Below are 18,909 nucleotides of genomic sequence, written 5' to 3' on the forward strand. Positions count from 1 at the left end.
AATACGATATGTTACACTAAACACGGTATAAAGCCAATATACGATCTTAATTTTTTTTTAAAGTAACAACTGACTTAACTAGTAATAGTAATAGTAATGTTAAAAAACAAAAAAAAAAAAAAAAATGAACTCAAAATTACTATTGATACATCATTTCTAGGTGTAACCGAATGTGTACAAACCCTACCAAAGAAAGTTGAAGCCTCATATGAAGCAACATGCCAATAATCTAGGTTACATTTTAAACTCCACCTCACCTCGTTAGTATCAAAAGTACCAAACCATGTCCACTTCTCTGCTCTGCAAAATCATGGTGTGAATAGGCTTACAAGCCAACCCAGTATGACCGCCCATTGCTGTTGTGAATTGGAGATGCACTTGGAGAAGTAACAGACCATTCATACCAAACCTATTTATGATTCGAATCAAAATTTGGAATTTTAAGTTTAATATGATGCAATTTTTCCCATAAAATCATGTTACAATCTTTTAATCCTCGCCATAAGATACCAAGACTCTAACCAGTTGTGGACTATGCATTTAAGGTGTGAAAGAGAATGACCTCCTTTCTTAAACCATGACAATCCTGACTAGTTTTAAGTGTCTCAAATCAAAATGCAATATAGATTTATTTTTTTTTAACATAATATGTTCATTGTACAGATAGTAATCCTGCAGAAAAGTAGTACCTTAGTAGAACCACAGCATCGCCACATATGAACATCTAGAGGGATACCAGGTGGCACGCATACTGGTGTCCTCAATGGAAAGAATATTGAGAACCTGTAGAAAAGACTCCATTTTCAGATTATTATTCTTCAGGAGTTATGGAAATGTTAACAGAAGAAAACAATCAACACACCCAGTGGCCTGCAGGCTGCAGCTAAACGTAACATTTTTTTAGGTACCATTGGAAAAAAAAAAAAAAAGAGAGTAACCATGCACTACTATTTCCCTTATTTCTGAACCATAAGTTTACTTTCAGAAATAGAAGAGCATTTGATGCAGTTCTTCAGTTCCTTTGAACTTTGTGCAATTTCAAGAGAATTTCTAAAAACTAACAAAATAAACAAAATAAATAGTATCCAACTTTAAGGAAAAGAAACTTCAATTGTTCCTCATTTCACATCCATAACTTTTCATTCAAGCCCCTCACCAACAAAATAAACAACAATATAGAGAAGAAATGAATGAAAATATTAGTTATATGAAACTCGTAACCCTACCAACCAAGTTGACAGATTAAAATGGTTTTTACAATAGCTTCACAAGTATAAATGTATCACACGCACAAAAAGAATTATCGTACCAGCTAAACATGTTTGGTGTTGCTGTTGAAGGTTCAATACCAAGATGAACATCCTTATAAAGTACAGCATCAAAGTAACCCGCAAAACCTATTAAGAATAAAGTTAATACTGGAAAGCAGCAAGAACTATAAGACCTCATCAGTGATTAATCAATATAAATAGTCTTATGCACAAAGACTTACCAGTGAACTATTAAAGAGTAAATTTCAATGCAATTGGCTTGGAGACATAAACATACAGTAAAGGAGAAAACATGCAGAGGGACGGGCATAAAGATAATGGTGAAGAAATGGAAGGACAAAAATACTACATTGCCCACTACTACACATTTTGGTTGTGGCCATCTGCCTTTAGTGTTACGGAGTATAATTTTAAGAGAATATAGTTGGCCATCATTGACTTCATCGATTCACATTTTACCAGAACCTTGCTGAGAGAAAGTCTTAATATTTGTCCAATACGCATCAATTTGATCTAGCAACCCAAAAGCAAAACTTGCCTGTTTTAAGAAGTATATAGGGCTACAGGCTACCTTTTCTTAAGGATGATTTGCATGATTAGCAACTACTATTGCCATTAGGGAACCATTGGAAATTTTGCTAGAGAGGTGATTCAAACACAAGTTGTTTACATACCATGCACCATGGCTGATCCAGTATCAACAGGTATCTCGAACCGAAGCTTCTTATACCTATTATTGTTTTTATTGGTTGAATGTTCTGGATGAGTAAATGTAAAGACCTAACAAGTACAGTAAAGACAAATGTAAGCTGTTGAAGTCAACTTCATAAAATAAAATAAATATAAATTGAGAATCTGCTTTTGTTTTTCTAATAAATTTCCTTTAAACAAACTTTTCTATTCAAGATGTATGTATGTGCGTACATACACATATACACTTACGTATATAAATGTATGTATGTATATAGAATACATCAAAGAGTTTCACAAGAAATAAACTTACAGGCTGAGTAGCAGCAAGCCTAGCTACACGGTGTAGTTTGACGACATATGCAGTTTCAAAGTGCACTATATCTTTATGCGATTTAATCTGTAAAATTAGGAGCATGAGACTAATATTAACAAAATTTGTCACGGAAACTCAATCAGAGTAACAAGCATAGGACAAGATTTTACATCATTGTACAATTTAGATGCTGTAACTGGTTGTATAAAACTTGTATACCTGTAATAAGAACAATTACAAAAAGTCAGATTAAAGGTCATTTATTTGCATAATTGAAGATACCATTTGTATGGATGCTATGAAGAAAATAAATTGATAGATAAATTCATAGGACTATAAACAGAGATAAGCAATATATTGCAATCAGAATATAGAACATACGATGTTGGAATGGAAACTCCATCTTGCTTAAGGAATCTCTCTGCCCCATCAAGACATTCAGGTGACAGCTCATTGTCACCAAAAGACCCAAGCAATTCACTGACCTATATAGATTAAGAAGAAAGGAAAGGAACAATAATAACCAAATGTTGATTAAAAGAATAGAGAGCATCTCTTGGAAAATAATGAAATAGAAAATGCACAAAAAGTTTCACTTTACTGAACCCAAAATGTCTATATAGATAAGTTTGTTGAAGCCAAAACATTAATTACATACCAAAATATCAGCTTTCTCCGGAGCATCCCAGCAACGCATATCACTTGAAACAATGGTTACAATTTGTTCCCATCCTTCCAGCCTTACTAAACTCTGGGACACCCAAGTAATGTTGAGTAAGTAGGTATAAGAGGTATCAAAATATTCAACTATATTATTAATACTATGAATTAATAACTTAAAATGCCAGAATTTCTTCATTTCCATTTCCATTTAGAAACTTACATGAAGTGTAACAATTGCATTTGGATTTTTCTCTACAGCATAAACTTTCAACTTGCGTCCAGTTTCTTCAGCAGCCTATTTACAATTGCAAAACAAGGAAGTAATATGAATTAGCTAGTGTAAATGAATTGGCACTGCTTATCCCCCACCCTCCCCAAGCAAGAAGATTAGTGAACCTGCAATGAAGCCCTGACAAGAGGTCCACGTCCAGCACCTACAACCATCAATACCTGCTCCAAGTGCAAGCAGGGCATTATTTGAGAAATTGGGTAGCTAAATCTAAGTTTCCATATTAATATTTCACACCAAATACTTACTGTTGTGACTGTGGATGCCTTTTCATCTGGAACCCTATCCATCAAAGCATAGGCAACTGCTCTTTGGTACTGTATAAATAAGAGAAAATCAGCATTTGTCGGAGCTATTAGTAAGTGAGCACTGAGCAGAGTGCAAAATCACTAACCATCCATAAAATGAGACCAGTTCAAGTCCATTATCTCTACCCTCTCTAATTTTATTCAGTTAAAAACTCAGGTAGAAGTAGCTTCAGTGGGTCAACAGGCCAAATGGGGGAAAAGGTGAACAGAAAAAGAGAGAAAAGTTTACTGAAGTGAAGCAGTGGCAAATGGACTAGGGAAATTAGATACAGAAAAGGACATCTGAAGTGTAAAAAAACAAAAGTTTTGATTCACTTAATGTTGATTTACCATATATTTTTAGTTGATAACATCATAAGGACCAGAAAAGATAACATCACCCACTCAAAATGTACTAATTTAGAAAATTGCTTGCAAATATAAGGTTGATTTCTGCAATATTTTAAATTGTTAAAATGTATCTATAAAATAAAACAAGATATATCACAGTTAAACAGCAGAGCATTACAGCAATTAAAAAGGAGTCATGTTGCTATGACAAAAATCTGATGGATGACTATATTTAGAAGTGGGTCTATATCAATTCTGACTACTGCAAAAGGCTTGAGGAGGTTGCCACTAGTGGCCCTGGCTTATAAAAATACAAAAATAAAAATTGATAAAAGAAATTGTTTGCAGTAAATTTTCACTAAACCCTTTACAGTTAGAGGCAAGTACTACAAAAATAATTTCACAGGCAGCTTCCTCACACCCTCAAAAAATAGAATAAAAAATATTATGCCAATGAATTATTTTATACAAATTCATATAATTATATATATCAATATGGACAAACTAAATAAACAATCGTTATTAAAAGAATCACCAAACAGTATAATTATGGCATAGAAATTTAATACTTCAAGTCATTTAAAATTAAAATAAAGTAGCATAAAGATCCTTTTCAGCTGTTTGCTAATAAGCCTTTGTGCTTAACGGATACTCAATTTCATATAGAAAATTTCCACTGTGGTGGTACTCTGGCAACGTTTCTAAACAACATCAAGCTCTTAAGTTCCCAACTAACATTACTAATAATTTTGGAGTTCAATATAAAATTTTATTTGAAAAATACCTGAATATACTTAACAGTGTCTCTCTCAAATGTCTCGTATGTTTGAGCCTCCAAGTTATCCATAAGAGGCTGCAGACATAATTCAAATCCAATAAGCATCAGCAAAAACCCTTTTAGATAAGAAATTGCAGTAATTGAAATTTATTTTGTAGAATTAGAGCAGAAAATGTTTGTTGAAGCAATAAACCTGCCAGTGAAGGAAATATTTGAACTGACACAATGACAGCATGATACATTTACTGAATGGAGGGAGAGTTCACCTGCAAAGGAGACTGCAAGTAATCTCTATAACCAAGCTGAAATTTAGGAAACAAATCAAACAAATATCAGCATATAAGGGAGGAAAGCAGGAAGCCTAGGAGAATGGAAAGAACAGAAGCAAACAGAAACTTGGTAACTATGGTAAAAGAGAGGGTCTGAGTTTTGCCACTACCTCAAAACGTTCTTGTTCAGGAAGGGCATCCATATTTTGATATAGATAACCAACATAGTCCAAGTACGCCCTAAGAGGATGCCGCTGGGTACCTGATCATCAAGATTGATATAATAAAACATAATTAGCTTCAAAGTGAAAGAGCAAAAAAAAAAAAAAACAAACAAACAAACAAAAGAAATGTTGGAGCATGCAACAGCATAAAATATTGTAAAGGTGGATAAGCAAGAAGGCAACTCCTTGGTCTATTTGACATTCCAAAGAATCCTAGATTAATATATTACCAGTGTTACTTTCTCCTGACACTGAACTTCCAATGGGAAGATTGTGAACTGGTTGTCCAGAAACCACTATCTGCAAATTTATATGAAAGGAAAAAGTTTCACCCTAAGCAGAAAGAAAAAGAGGGGAATATAAAAAAGGTGTAGAACCTGCTAATAAAATAATATGGTTCAGAGGTATGAAGAGCATATGTAAATTTTACAAAAACAACATTTTGCATTAAGTTAAACTATGGAGATGGTTATAGATGTGAATTAGCAAATCTCTGAAACCAAGGAATGATACACATTATGCAATTGTAATTATTAGAAAGCCACATGAAGGTACACTACCTGAATTGAATGGTTGAAAAATCCTGTTAATAGTTTTTGGTGCCGTTTTGACAGACAAGGGTAGCCTCGTGCATTGGTTAGAAAAGACTGGCAAAAAGACGACAATAAATGTACAAGATATAATAATAAAATATGAGTTATAGGAAATAGGAAATCCACCAAGTGACAAAATTGATCATCTGCACTTCTAACATTGAAGTATATTACTAGGAAAATAAATGCACATATTTAAGAAACAATAAATACATGCAGTATTAGTCTCATTTTGAAAGTAACAATTTTCTTAGGAAAATACTCAACTGATCTTGTCCAATTCTAGAGAAGTGAAACATGAATGGAAAATTGGGGCATAGGGAGTATTACGTACATTAGTGTTAACTATGGCTGCTCTAACAGGCTCACCAAACCAACGCAGAAGTGAATTCACAGATGGTAATGAAGGCCTGATCAACAAGTAACATAGAACTAAAGTTATAGCTTAGGAATAAAAGCATAATGCTAGATGCACACACTTATGTGGCTTCATTCAATTAATTCATGGGGGTCAACCAATTCATGAGTGGCCATTGAATATAGAAGAATGTAAAGCCACCACATCACTGTGTTTTTTTCCAGAAAAAATTACCTAGGATTAATAGTCTCAAGCTGCAGAATAAACAGATAAAAAACAGAGGTTGCATTCACTTACAAAACATCAAGTGCAACTGACAACTGGGTATGGAGTTCACAAAGAACCCGGAACGCATTCCATAACTCCCATGAATCAACATGTCCTTCATCCTGGTTTGCAAAAAACATTGCCTATCATACTTCAAAAATTCAAGTTTCCTATGTGCAAAGGTTAAGTATACAGAATTCCCACAACCCGAGAAAATGAACCAAAGGAAGTAATGAACTTTCTCACAGAGTCCAGAGTGTCTATGTAAGGCTGGTTGTAAAAAAAACTTCAGCTAAACTTGTTCCATTCATGCTGACAGAAAAAAGTTTACTACTGGCTAAATAGAAAATTGAACAAGAATAGATACATATTTCATCAATGAAAGCATTTGAAAGCAGAAAAGGTAATATCTAACAACTTAAGCTTGGAGGTTACCCCAAAATAAAAATAAAACATAAAAATGTTTAGTACTCCAAGGATCTTCATACACATGTAAATATATTTATATTTCAGCTAAACAAGAATCTAAAATAAAATATCTGTTTGCATTTGTACCTCCAACTACACAAGGATAACTTACCATTGTACCAGGATTTCCATTCACAATATCATCATCAGACTTCTTCAACGGAATCCGAAGCCACAACTTTAGAACAGATGAAATTAATAATTAATAAACTGAAGTCAATGACAAGTGGACTAAATGCAGTAGGATGAATAGAAATTATGGACTAGGTTGAAACCTGCATGTTGTTTAGATTCTGCAAAATTTGATTCACACATCTGGCATAATTAGCACACGGAACTCCTTTAGGAGCAGGAAGGAGGCATGCCTATAAGAAAACCCAAAAAAAAGTGACTTCCCATGTAACAAACAGAAGTATTTGGTAATATATGGAACAACATCAAACAAGATGCATCATAGTGACATAGACACATACAGGTCACACAAAAGGGGCCAACCAGAAAGTAGTGTTCTTTCCACGACATCCTACTAGTTACAATTTGAAGATACTGAGGGACTTCTTATTTAGACAACTTTTCCCATTAACAACATCTATTTCAAAAACAACCCCAATAATTTCATGGAACAGACTTAATAATTGGATATGTAGTGATAGAGGCCTTAAGCAGTTGGGTGAAGGAGGAAGAGAATGAAAGAATAATTTTAAGAGCAAGGAACAATGGAAATGTAGAACTGTAGAAGTGGAAGTATCATTAGTCTAGGAAACTCACAACTACTATTTTCTTATCATAAAAAATAAATACAAGCAATTAACTATGAAATTCTTGCCTTTTACTGTGTGGAATATAAATTAGCGTAAGTCCTAAGTAATTAATGAGATGTTATGTGTCCAACTCGAGTGCATCTACACTGAACCTTGTCAATGCAGCTTTTGTACACACCTGCAAGGATAGATGAGAAGCCCAAGCTATTTCTTGCCTTAAAGAAATCTCAGAATCCCTACGAAGTATCTCATCTTCAGAATCCAAGTCAATCCAAGAGCTAATCTTGCCTACATACAAGTAAAACCAAAAGATTAGTGTGAATTGAAATGTTAGAAGGCAAAAAATGATATGTTGCATGACTTTTGATGTGTAGACAACATATTTATGGACCAAGCATACACTAATAGACAACAGCCATGCAAATGATCTTAAGATTGCAATAGAAGAACTGAAGGAGTGCTAAAGTCATAAACATATTGCTAAAATTTAGATGACAGCTTGTGCAACCACAAGGTAACTTATAGGCTATAGGCACTAAGGCACCTCCAAGTCAAGTTGTCACAAATGACAAGGGTTTTCGAACATCAGATTCTCCAAAATATTAGTTACTATTACCAACTAATGCAACAAGCCATATTTACAGAATTCAATAAAATAAAATAAAAAACCTTGGACTGGTACAATTACGTGATAATGGTTTTAAACATTAGCAGCAAAAATGGATCGGTCAACTGCACTAAGCAATTTATCAGATACAAGTATATTTCCATGCGCTATAGCAGATATGCAGCTCAAAATATTTAAGCAACTATTATATTTCACATTGTGGAAAACCAACATTTGGAATTCAGTTCAAACACCTTAGAAAACCTTTTGAAGCCAGTGAGAAGTACAGGACATACATCACCATCAACAAAAATATAACAAAATATGCAAGTTTACATCAGGAACAAATTTGAAAATTTAAAACCTTTTCATCTTTTACGACTGTGACAAGAGTAAATACAAGATCTACTCCATACAGGCCATCTACTTGTATACGATAAAATAACAGATCCTGATATTAATTAAATGACCTGGGAGCTGAGAGCTTCACACTGTACATATCAAATTTGATCATTGTTCTTCATGCAGATTACAAACTTTTAAATGGTCTTTCTAACATCATAGTAATATTGGAAAGAATAAAACATTGACTTTACAATCCCAAGTATGGTGAATGTACAGTATACATATACACTACTATATAAAGAATATCTAGCCAATTTAAGAGGACTAATGAAACATAGTACAATGCAAAGAACAAAAATAGTCACAAAATTTCTTCTAAGTTCTAACACTGAAACTAAATAGACTGTTGAGCCATTTCTACCATCTTCTGCACTTGTGCACATATATTCTGAAATGCTTCAATCGGTATTTCTCAGAATATTATAAAGCTGATTGCTTATCCATAATTTAAAAAAAAAAAAAAAAAAAAAATCAAAAAGTGGAACAATTCCATAAATACATGCAACTCCAACTATTAGATTGTAGCTTCATACTGCCTTCATAAAGAAAAACAAAATGATCCCCCCCCCCCCCCAAAACCCAACAAGCGCACCCATACTAGAGTGCAAAGTTCAGAGAGAACAAAAATATTTTCAGACACCTAGGTGAAAACACAAATTAAATTGAAAAAAATAAAATAAAATACTTATGCTGAAAGCAGATCAATACCAACTACATGACTACTCCACTGGGAAGGGCTCAACTCTAAGTCTGACCCAGCAAAAGGCAGCACACAAGATCCACCATCACGATTTTCCATTAAGCTGGGTCTATAATTAGGATCCATCTGCATTGTAAAATTAGGAACTAATCACTGAAAGATAGCTTGAAATTAAAACGACAGAGCACCGCTTCCTTCTTACAGATGAGATTTTCAAAGCATATACTAAGGCAAAATGGACAGCATGCTGGAATAGCATGAAGAATAACTAGACAATCAATTTGTATCCTTGTTTTATTATATACATATATAAATATATTATAAAAAGAGGTAATATAGTAAATATACTAAACTTCATAGATATGCATCATATATTAAATTATATTTTGGGGGTGTTGGGCAATTAGTGAATAGCTGATAGCATACTGTGTTAAATGTTTTGTCCAGCGGGGTAGGATTGGCGATACGTTTAGTATATTAGTTGTTCCAGAGGATATGGATATATGTCATTGAAAAAGAAAAAAAAAAAAAAAAAAAACCAAAACAAAACAAACACAATACTGACATATACCACATTATTACAAGTGCACCTACTACCAACCACACATTGCACCAGTCATGGATGCATGTGATTGGCTAGTAAGCCACCATTTCATTATACACATATAGTGATAGTGATGACTGATGACGACTTCTACTGTATCAGTGGCTTACTGAGTTACTGACATAGCTAACACAACCATTTTGGCCAATATGTAATTGGACCATTACATGATGAGACAATTTTGAATCCCAAACATAGCAACAAAACACAACTACTAACATCCATCCCTTATAGTTATTTGAACACAACTAAAATTTCAGCAAGAAGAATAGGAGAACAGAATAGTTCAGTTATTTTGGCTAAATATGTTATTGCCTAATGGATCACTATTACATGATGTGATGATGATACAAACCCAAATCTCAAACATGGCAATAACCATCACAAATACTGATATCTTTCACTTGTAGATCTGTGAACACAATTAAAATTCCAGCTAAAAAGAATATAGTGTTGCCAGCCCAAGAGTGAAACTGGGAAACAGCATATTTCACATAGAGGCCAAGCACACTACCATAATTACTATTGGTGACCTACTGACCAGTCCACATAGTACATTAGCCATTTGGCCAATATGCGATTGGCTAATTGGTCACCTTTACATCACACATGTGACATGAAAAACCAAATCTCCAAACATAGCAAAAACCATAACAAATATTGGCATCCTACATTTATTGATCCTTGGACACATAATGTTCCTATGAATCAAGCATAGTGCTGCCCACCTATGAGGCTATGAATGAAACCAGAAAATAACATAGCTCACATAAAAGCTAAGAACAGTAGCAAATTATTATGGCAAATCTGTAATTGGCAAAATAGCCATTTAATACGAAAAGACAACCCCAAGTCCAAAATATAGCAAAATCCATAACCAACATCCTTCACTTAGAGTTCAAGAAAATATTTCAAATTCCCGCAAGAAGAATATAGTGTTGCCAGCCTTTGACTACTATGAGTGATAACAGAAATAGCATAGTCCACCTAAAGGCCAAGAACACCATAAAACTTACTGTAGGTGAATTACTGACCATTCACACGTGGGACATACAGCCATTTTGGCCAATATGTGATTGGCTAATTGATCACCGTTGTAACAAAAATTCAAGAGATGAACCGAAATCCACAAACATAAAATTATATTAATAATTAACTTAACAAGTAGATATAAACAGTCTAGCGGCACACAAAACATACATTTATTGGCAGGCTAATACCAGAAAACACAAATATGAAGCATTTCCACGAAACATATATCTCTAAGTGTACGATTTTAGTGTGACAGACTAACCAATGGCGCGACGACGAAGTCGAACCCACCATGGATATTGCGGCCGAGAAGCTGAGGCATGTTATCGTCAAACTCAGTCTCGACTCCGCAGTACTTGGAATCATTCTTCTCGTCCCCTTTCCTCTCTCCCAGAGGCATTTTTACTTTTCAGCTGAAAAAGAAGTGTAATTCAGAGAAAGCCGAGAACTTGAGAAGAGAGTTGAATATTGAGGTAGGGTTTTAGAGGTATTTATGAAATGAAGGCGGCTAGGGTTTTACGGAGTAATTTTTGTCCGACAGACGGAACACGATGGCGATGCATCGGGTGAGGACCTTGCATTGATTCACTAAAAAAGTTACTTTGGTTAAGACTTAAAAAAAAAAAAAAAAATACAACGTTACAAATTTAAGTCTCATTCATAATAATTTGATCTTTTTGGTTGAAGCAGCTAATTACATATAACATAAGTTTATTTATCTCCTTTTATTCTTTATTAGCTGTGGTGTTATGAGAATGGCAAATATGGTGAACACGGGTCCAAAGTCAAACGGCGTCGTTTTTACGTTAAAAAAAAAAAAATTCGCTTATGTGATGTTAACGGCGCGCGTTTGGTCAGATTATGAATTTTTTGTTATGAGATTATGAATGTATTGTAAATTCATAATCTCATAACAGAAAATTCATAATTTATGAATGTTGAAGAAGCTTGCGCTACAGAAGAGCAGCCATGGTTTCGGACGGGAATGTGTAGGCATGGTTCCAAAGTGAATGTGCAGGCATGGATTCATAATTTATGAATGTCCGAAATCATTGCTCACCTCAAATTAAAGTGAAACCGCGAAATGTGAAAATGAAAAAGAAAAGTCACGCGATTAATTTTTTTTTTTTTTTTTTAAAAAAAAAAAAAAAAAAAAAAAAAAAAGATAATGGTGCACTAACACCGTTGGGACCGTGTTCACCATCCAGGTTCCATGGCATAATGATTGTATGAGAATTTGATGGTCACAATTATCCCTAAATGATTGTTGTTGGGTTTATTTTCACCACTAAATTTACGAGTATCCATTTAAATAACATGTGGTCATATTTGTTTCGTTTCTAGTATTTAAAGGTTGTAACTCTTGAGACTAAATTTGTCTAGTCTTTTGTGTCCTCTTTCCACTCTAAGAATGTCGTGTAAGTTTTAATTCAATATTCGGGTACACACAATTATTGTATTAACCTTGGTAGGGGGAGGGACATTGTTGTGAACCTACACTAGTAGTGATTAATTCACTTCTATGGAAGTGATTATTCCACGACATAGCATTCATTTATTTTCACATTATTGGTCTTGATGGGTAAGGCTATATAGAGGTAGTCAAATAGTTAGAGCAACCGAAGGGAGATGGAGATGGAGATGAAGGGTGTGGAGTCGGGTGGACGAATAGGAAAAATAAGGGGTTGGGTGGAGGAGTCATGCAGTTCGGAGGGTGAACAGGGGACGAGTAAACGGACGGATGAGTGGAAGAGTGGAGGAGTAGACGGATAAGCGAGCGGGTGGAAGAGTCGGGCAGTTAGGGGAATTAGTGGAGGAGTAGACGAATAGGCGAATGGATGGGGGAGCGGGGGCAATTAGGCTGATGAGTGGTGGAGTTAGGTGGTTGGGCGAGTGGGCGAAGGAGTCGGGCAATTAGGCGGACGAGTGGAAGGGTTAGGCAGCTAGGCAAGTAGGTGGAGGAGTTGTGCAATCAGGTGGACGAGTGAGGGAAACAGATGGCTAGATGAATGAGTGGAAGAACCATGTAGATGGCAAGGAACCATGCAAATGGCAATACGAATGGGGAATTAAACAGACAAACGAGCTAATGAAAAAGTCATACAAAATGAAGGGAGATGGGTAGTCAGAGGCATGTGCGGAAACACACTCAAGCAAGGTCAGACGAAGAATCGATGAAGTCGGACAAGTGGACTAACCAAGAGCCGGGTCGGCACGATGAAGGAATTGCTAGTCATAAAGTGTTGGTTCCTCTTCCATCATAGAAGAAAGACTACCAAGTAGGGAAGGTGATATGGAGTAGACCCCGTTGAAAATCAAGGAGAATGTAATAGCAATTAAGAAATGATTTGTATGCATTTATATGTGATTTACATACCTAATTTAGGCTGACTCCTTGCCTTTGGGGGCCGGACCCTCATGTATAAATAGGGAAAATAAACCTTGAAGAAGGGTTGAGCATTTCACACACACAAGAGCAATAAGACCATTTTCTTGTTTTCCGGTAGTGTTAGCATGCTGATTGACTACTCCGGTGGTTATAAAATCAACATGCCTTATTTCTCCAATAGTACTTAATTACTTATAGTTTTGTTGGAATCGGTACTACCATAAACCAGGTACATAGGAATATAGAACGCGGGTAGAAAAATAATATTTTTATTAACTAGGCCGTTAGGTCCAAAATAGTACGTACAAAGACCTATGCACAAGCCCAACAAAGGGGGCTAAAACATACAGATTATAGCGTAAAGGACGGGCTATAGATAACTAAGCTATCAATAGGAATCGAACCTAGTGGGTTGAAGGTATAGATCAAGGACCATTAAACCATGGTGTTTGTAGTGTTTAGACACAATCCTAATAGGAAGCCAGACACCTTATTTATAGTAAAACCACCCACATGTACATCCATTGATCCACTCCTCTTCCGGCTTCCAAGTGTCCCACGTCTCAGATTCCTCCAGATCATACTACAACACCAACACCACCTCACACCCACGCGTCGCACCACCCTCGGAAAAGGGGGGCACAGGGCAGCGTTGTGACAATCTAAAATTTAATTTTATAAATTCGATTTTAAGAAAATCCAAAATAGTCATTTTTCACTCTATAAAATTTTTGAGATAAAATTGGTGTTTGAATAAATTATTTTGAGTTACATTTTAAATGAATTCAACACCGGAACTTATTTTAATTCTAAAATCCTAAATTTTCGGGTACATTGCGTACCAAGTTTTTGATCCAAAAGTCAATCTGAGTGAAACCGGGAGAAATCTGAGAAGCATAAACTAAGTGGTTGTCTAGAAAGTATTTTTGGAAAAAAAAATCTATTTTTGACCCCAAACTATTTAAAATCATCTTTTAGACCTTGGTCCATGATACAAGGTGAACCACAAAGCCTTGTCTGATCTTTTAGAAACCAAGTTAAAGTTACTCTTTTGCCCTCCACCAATCATTGGATTTCTCCTAGGGTTTTGGATCCAATATAAACATCACTATTCTATTGTCATTTCCTGGTCTCTTTCATTGCCTCTCCTCTTATTGAGCTCTCTGCAAACAAAGAACAACATCACAGTAAGCATTTTTCTAAGCTCTCATCTCATCCATTCATCTTCTTCCTTAAGGGTATCATTTCCTTGCCTCCAATATCTGAGGTTGTCTTAAGCTTAGTATGTATCTATGTTTGTTGAGGAAATAGGTGGTGAAGGTGGTATCATCTGAGGAAGAAAAGAGAAGGGATCCACACAAGAAAAGGAAGAAGCACAAGGTATAACCCATGGACTCCCACTTCTTTTGATAGACTATGTAAAGTCAAAATAGATATTGAAATGAGTAGAAATGCTAGATTATTGATGTGTTTGAGCTATTAAGTGATCTATTGTTGATCTATGATGTGTTGTTGAGGATTTGGGAGTGTTGGATTGCTTGAAATTGCTTAACAGGTAAAGAAGGATCTCACTGGTGCACAGACAGTGTGCACCAGTTGAAGTCACAGAGCTACCCAACGGTCCTAGGCAAGGACTGTAACAACCCAAAATTTCATTTTATAAATCCAGTATTAAGAAATCCCAAAGTAGCTTTTTCACTCCATTAAAATATTTTGCGATCAATTGGTGTTTGAATAAAATAATTTTGTCGTTTTTTTTTTAAATTAATTCAACACCGAAGAAATGTATTCCATTCGAAAATCCCTAAGTTTTCGGGTACTTCGCGTACCAAGATTTAAATCGAGAATTTTGGCGGAGGCCAAGTAGCGGGGTTTCTCCAGCCACACCGCAAGTCCCGCGAGGCTATATCTGTGTAGTGGTCGGGCCCTTGTAGCTCATCTACGTGTCGTTCGGACCGAGACTCGTGGGCCCTTGAGGCTCGAACACTCGGGATCGTCACGACGCACAAGTAGAATTTGATTTCATCGAATTTGGAGTAGAAATGAGTAATTTGCAATAGAATTTGTGATGTTTCATGCTATAGAAGTTGTCTGGGAGCATTTGTAGAGAATGAAAATGTGAAGTAATTGATCTATTGAGTTATGTGATAGCATGAGATTGCTTATTGAGTATATGATAGCATGAGATTTCTTATTGAGGTATATGATAGCATGAGATTGCTTATTGAGATATATGATTGTTGTTGAGATATATGTTAGCATGAGATTGTTTGTTAAAGTTTAAGTATATTATTAACCATAAGCTTGAGCATGATAAGATATGTATGTGAAAACATGAGCTTATTGATAATCTAAATAATTGAGAAAGTATGCATATTTGATAATTAGGTTGCAAGCATATAGAAATCCTGTTGAGCATGTTTGAATGTAGCTTAAGTGATTGAGAATGCTTGATCTAAATGTGTGAAACAAATGTTTTCCAAAAGTATATACTATAATATTTTACAGGGTTGAGTGGCGTTATACTTAGCTTTGTGCTAACGAGTTGCTTTCTACTTGTTTGTTTGTTAACCCCTTTCAGGTGAGCCCAGTTCATGAGAGCGTTCGAGTTAGACTAGAGTAGCTTAGTGTGCTAGTTGTACTCTAAACTCTTACCTCAGTTATGTTATTTTGAGACTTTGGTTGTAGACTTATTTAGTTGTTCTGATGGTGCTGGACATCGGGGTTCAATCCCCAAGTTGTTTTTTTTTTTTTTTAAGTAGTAAGTTTGTGGATGTTTAGAACCTTTCTTTGCCTGTGCAATCATCGTGTACAGTGATTGTGGCGGTGACACCTCTTTATGATGATTAGTAGATTTATTATTATGCTTGTTAGTATTTCATTTCTAAGTTAAGTATTTGTTAATAAGGTTTTAGAAAAGTGGGGTGTTACAAACGCGCTGGCGGTGCCACGGCCAGCGGCCTGCCCTGGGCCTACGACCCTAACCAATAGCCCCATCACAATGCCCTGCCCCAGAACGGGGCGCCAAGACATCGCACGGGGGCGTAGGTCGTGCCTTCGCTAACGGGGGCTAACGCTCCAACCGACAACCCGCCTCGGCTGACCGGTGCAAGCCCTAGACGGCGACCCGCCTCGACCGACCAGCATAGGCCGGCGGCGGCAATATCCCTCCAGGCTGGTCCACATCTTGCCTCTTGAACTCCTACCCCTCTTGGCATGTACCATCAAATTAGCCCAGCAAACACAAGTCCAATAAACCTTAGCCCATAACCCATATCTCCATCAAGTACACACCTTATTGGTAGACTTTGCCACACAGGATCTTCCTAGTACAATTTATATGTCGGGCGTGGTTTGCATACTTTTACACAATAAATGAGTTGACACAATACACACCATCGAATAGTTGTGGATTTTCCTCGTATCCATTAAAAAAAGTTGCTACTTTTTGGTGAGTGATTGCAAATCATTTGTCCTTTCAACTTTACTACTCTAATCTTAGGGTCCGCTTGGAAACTTGGAAAACATTTTTCGGAAAATGATTTTCATAAAATGACTCATTTTCTAAAAAATATTTTAATTTTCTAGTGTTTGGCTAAATGTCCATACTGGATGTCGAAGGATTGGGATCTGCGGCTAGACCACACCCCTTGCGAGTTCAACCAAGTTGCGGACTGGGTAGCTAAGATTGCCCTGAGAAAACATTGTGGCTGGATTGAGATTCATACTCCCCCAGAGGAAGTGACCAGCTTACTGAGAGATGAGTGTGTGAGGTTTGTTGCGAAAGGCAACTGATTCCTAGGGTTACCCCCTCCCCTTATTCTCCAAAAAAAAAAAAAAAATGTCCGAAAACTATCTTTCTCTGTTTGGTTGAAATTCAAGAAATAACATTTTCTCTGTTTGAATTGGTTGGTTTAGTAATAATAATTAGGAAAAATGGTTAAATATGTCATTGAACTTTACTCAACAAGTCAATTAGGCTTTTAAACTTTCAAAGGTATCAATTAAGCCTTTAAACATGTTAATTTAGAGCATTAAGGCCTAAAAATTAGTTGGTGACATATAATTACAGATTAGTAGGGTTCCGACGAACCTCCGACCATATTTCGACCAAAAACACCGGCAAAACTGTCGATGTATGGCTTGATCGCCTTCTCTAATGAAGAAGAAGGCATACCAACTGGTATACATAAAATAGTAAATAGGTCGTCGATTTTGGCTTGAAAGAAATACTTCATCTGTTACTAGAATAAATAGTTGAGTTTTGATACATGTTTCAAGCATTTTTTAGGGTGCGTTTGGAAATCCGGAAAATGGCTTCCGGAAAATGGCTTCTGAAAAATGAGTCATTTTTCAGAAAACATTTTCCTTTTCGGTATTTGGTTACACAATGGAAAATTGTCTTTGTGTGTTTGGTTCATTTTCCAAAAAATGAAAATAGTTGAATACTTCAAAATTTTATTATTTGATACTTTTGATAAAATTCTTTTGTGAATAGCACTTTTTTGATGTATGTATGTATGTATGATCTATTGTTTCTACAGAGTAATATATATATAAATACTACAGTCATTAATATATATATATAGTCTATGTGCATGTAGTATATATATATTACTATACATGCAGTAATATATATATATATATATATATATATATATATATATATATACACATTTTAAAATATGTAATTTTTTAAAAAAATTTTTAAATATAAAAACATTAATATTATTTGTAGACTTTACTTATTTTTTTAAATTTTGAATTAAAAAAAAAAAATTGCGGACCGGCCCGCGGGGCCCGCCAACCCGCATGAGGTGAGTTTTGGTAGGATGAACCAACCTTAGCATGCGGGTTTGGTTGGCCGACTCGCAAAAAATTAGGTCCGAAAAATTTACATGTGTATCCCTTAGAAAATGACTTCCCAAAAAAAAAAAAAGATGGGAAGTCATTTTCCCCCAAAACATACCCATTTTCCTTTGACTAATGCATCATTTTCCAATGACCTCATTTTCCCCCATCTTGCCAAACACTAAAAATTCGGAAAACATTTTCCGAAAGTCATTTTCCGAGTTTCCAAACGCACCCTTAATATGAAATGTCAACAACACATTTACTTTATTTATTTAATTATTATTAGTTACGGATTATCAACCGTATTTGATTTACGAGGCCGTTATTTGAAGGTGTATTATGGATAAAATTTACCTTGTAACCATAACCAACAAAGGAGCAAATAGGGATAAATCAACCTATATAACTAACATGCAATCATGATTCTATGGACAATGGTCTGCCGATTACAAAATAAAAGTACATTTAAAAAAAAAATAAAAATAAAAACTAAAAAGTACATTATTTGTATACATAAAATGCATTATTTGAGTATTGAAAGTACATTATGTTATATACTATCAAATAATGTACTTTAGTATACAAATAATATATATATATATATATATATATATATATATATATATATATATATATATATATTATAAAACAAATAATATATTTTTAGTATATTAAAAATGTATTTTGTATTCATGTTTGGTAATTAGTTACGGATTAAGAATAATGTGAGAAA

At 35.2% G+C, this 18,909-nt stretch overlaps 1 protein-coding gene across 1 annotated transcript; it reads right to left on the bottom strand.

The window, feature by feature from the left end:
- Positions 1-108: 108 nt before the first annotated feature.
- LOC109191495 (protein arginine N-methyltransferase 1.5) lies at positions 109-11,507 on the bottom strand. The gene is made up of 23 exons (XM_019342153.1): positions 11,196-11,507; positions 9,306-9,423; positions 7,764-7,873; positions 7,100-7,189; positions 6,937-7,002; positions 6,387-6,478; positions 6,066-6,141; positions 5,699-5,785; positions 5,369-5,438; positions 5,085-5,176; positions 4,912-4,947; positions 4,652-4,720; positions 3,478-3,546; positions 3,337-3,390; positions 3,161-3,235; positions 2,936-3,028; positions 2,659-2,762; positions 2,448-2,496; positions 2,275-2,361; positions 1,946-2,051; positions 1,310-1,397; positions 690-783; positions 109-409 (listed from the first exon to the last, which is right to left on the bottom strand). Exons 1-23 carry the CDS (start codon positions 11,331-11,333, stop codon positions 326-328), a joined length of 1,947 nt encoding a protein of 648 aa, XP_019197698.1. The 5' UTR covers positions 11,334-11,507; the 3' UTR covers positions 109-325.
- Positions 11,508-18,909: the final 7,402 nt, after the last annotated feature.

This window comes from Ipomoea nil, unplaced genomic scaffold, assembly GCF_001879475.1.
Source record: "Ipomoea nil cultivar Tokyo-kokei standard unplaced genomic scaffold, Asagao_1.1 scaffold1652, whole genome shotgun sequence".
In the NCBI taxonomy this organism is placed as follows: domain Eukaryota; kingdom Viridiplantae; phylum Streptophyta; class Magnoliopsida; order Solanales; family Convolvulaceae; genus Ipomoea; species Ipomoea nil.

Bases quoted from the DNA above. Each gene is read 5' to 3' on its own strand.
- LOC109191495 (XM_019342153.1), bottom strand. From the start codon at position 11,333: ATGCCTCTGGGAGAGAGGAAAGGGGACGAGAAGAATGATTCCAAGTAC. The intron at 5,177-5,368 runs GTAATATATTAA...CTTGATGATCAG, and splicing joins GTCAGGAGAAAGTAACACTG to GTACCCAGCGGCATCCTCTT. The intron at 4,721-4,911 runs GTGAACTCTCCC...TTATGTCTGCAG, and splicing joins ACTTGCAGTCTCCTTTGCAG to CCTCTTATGGATAACTTGGA.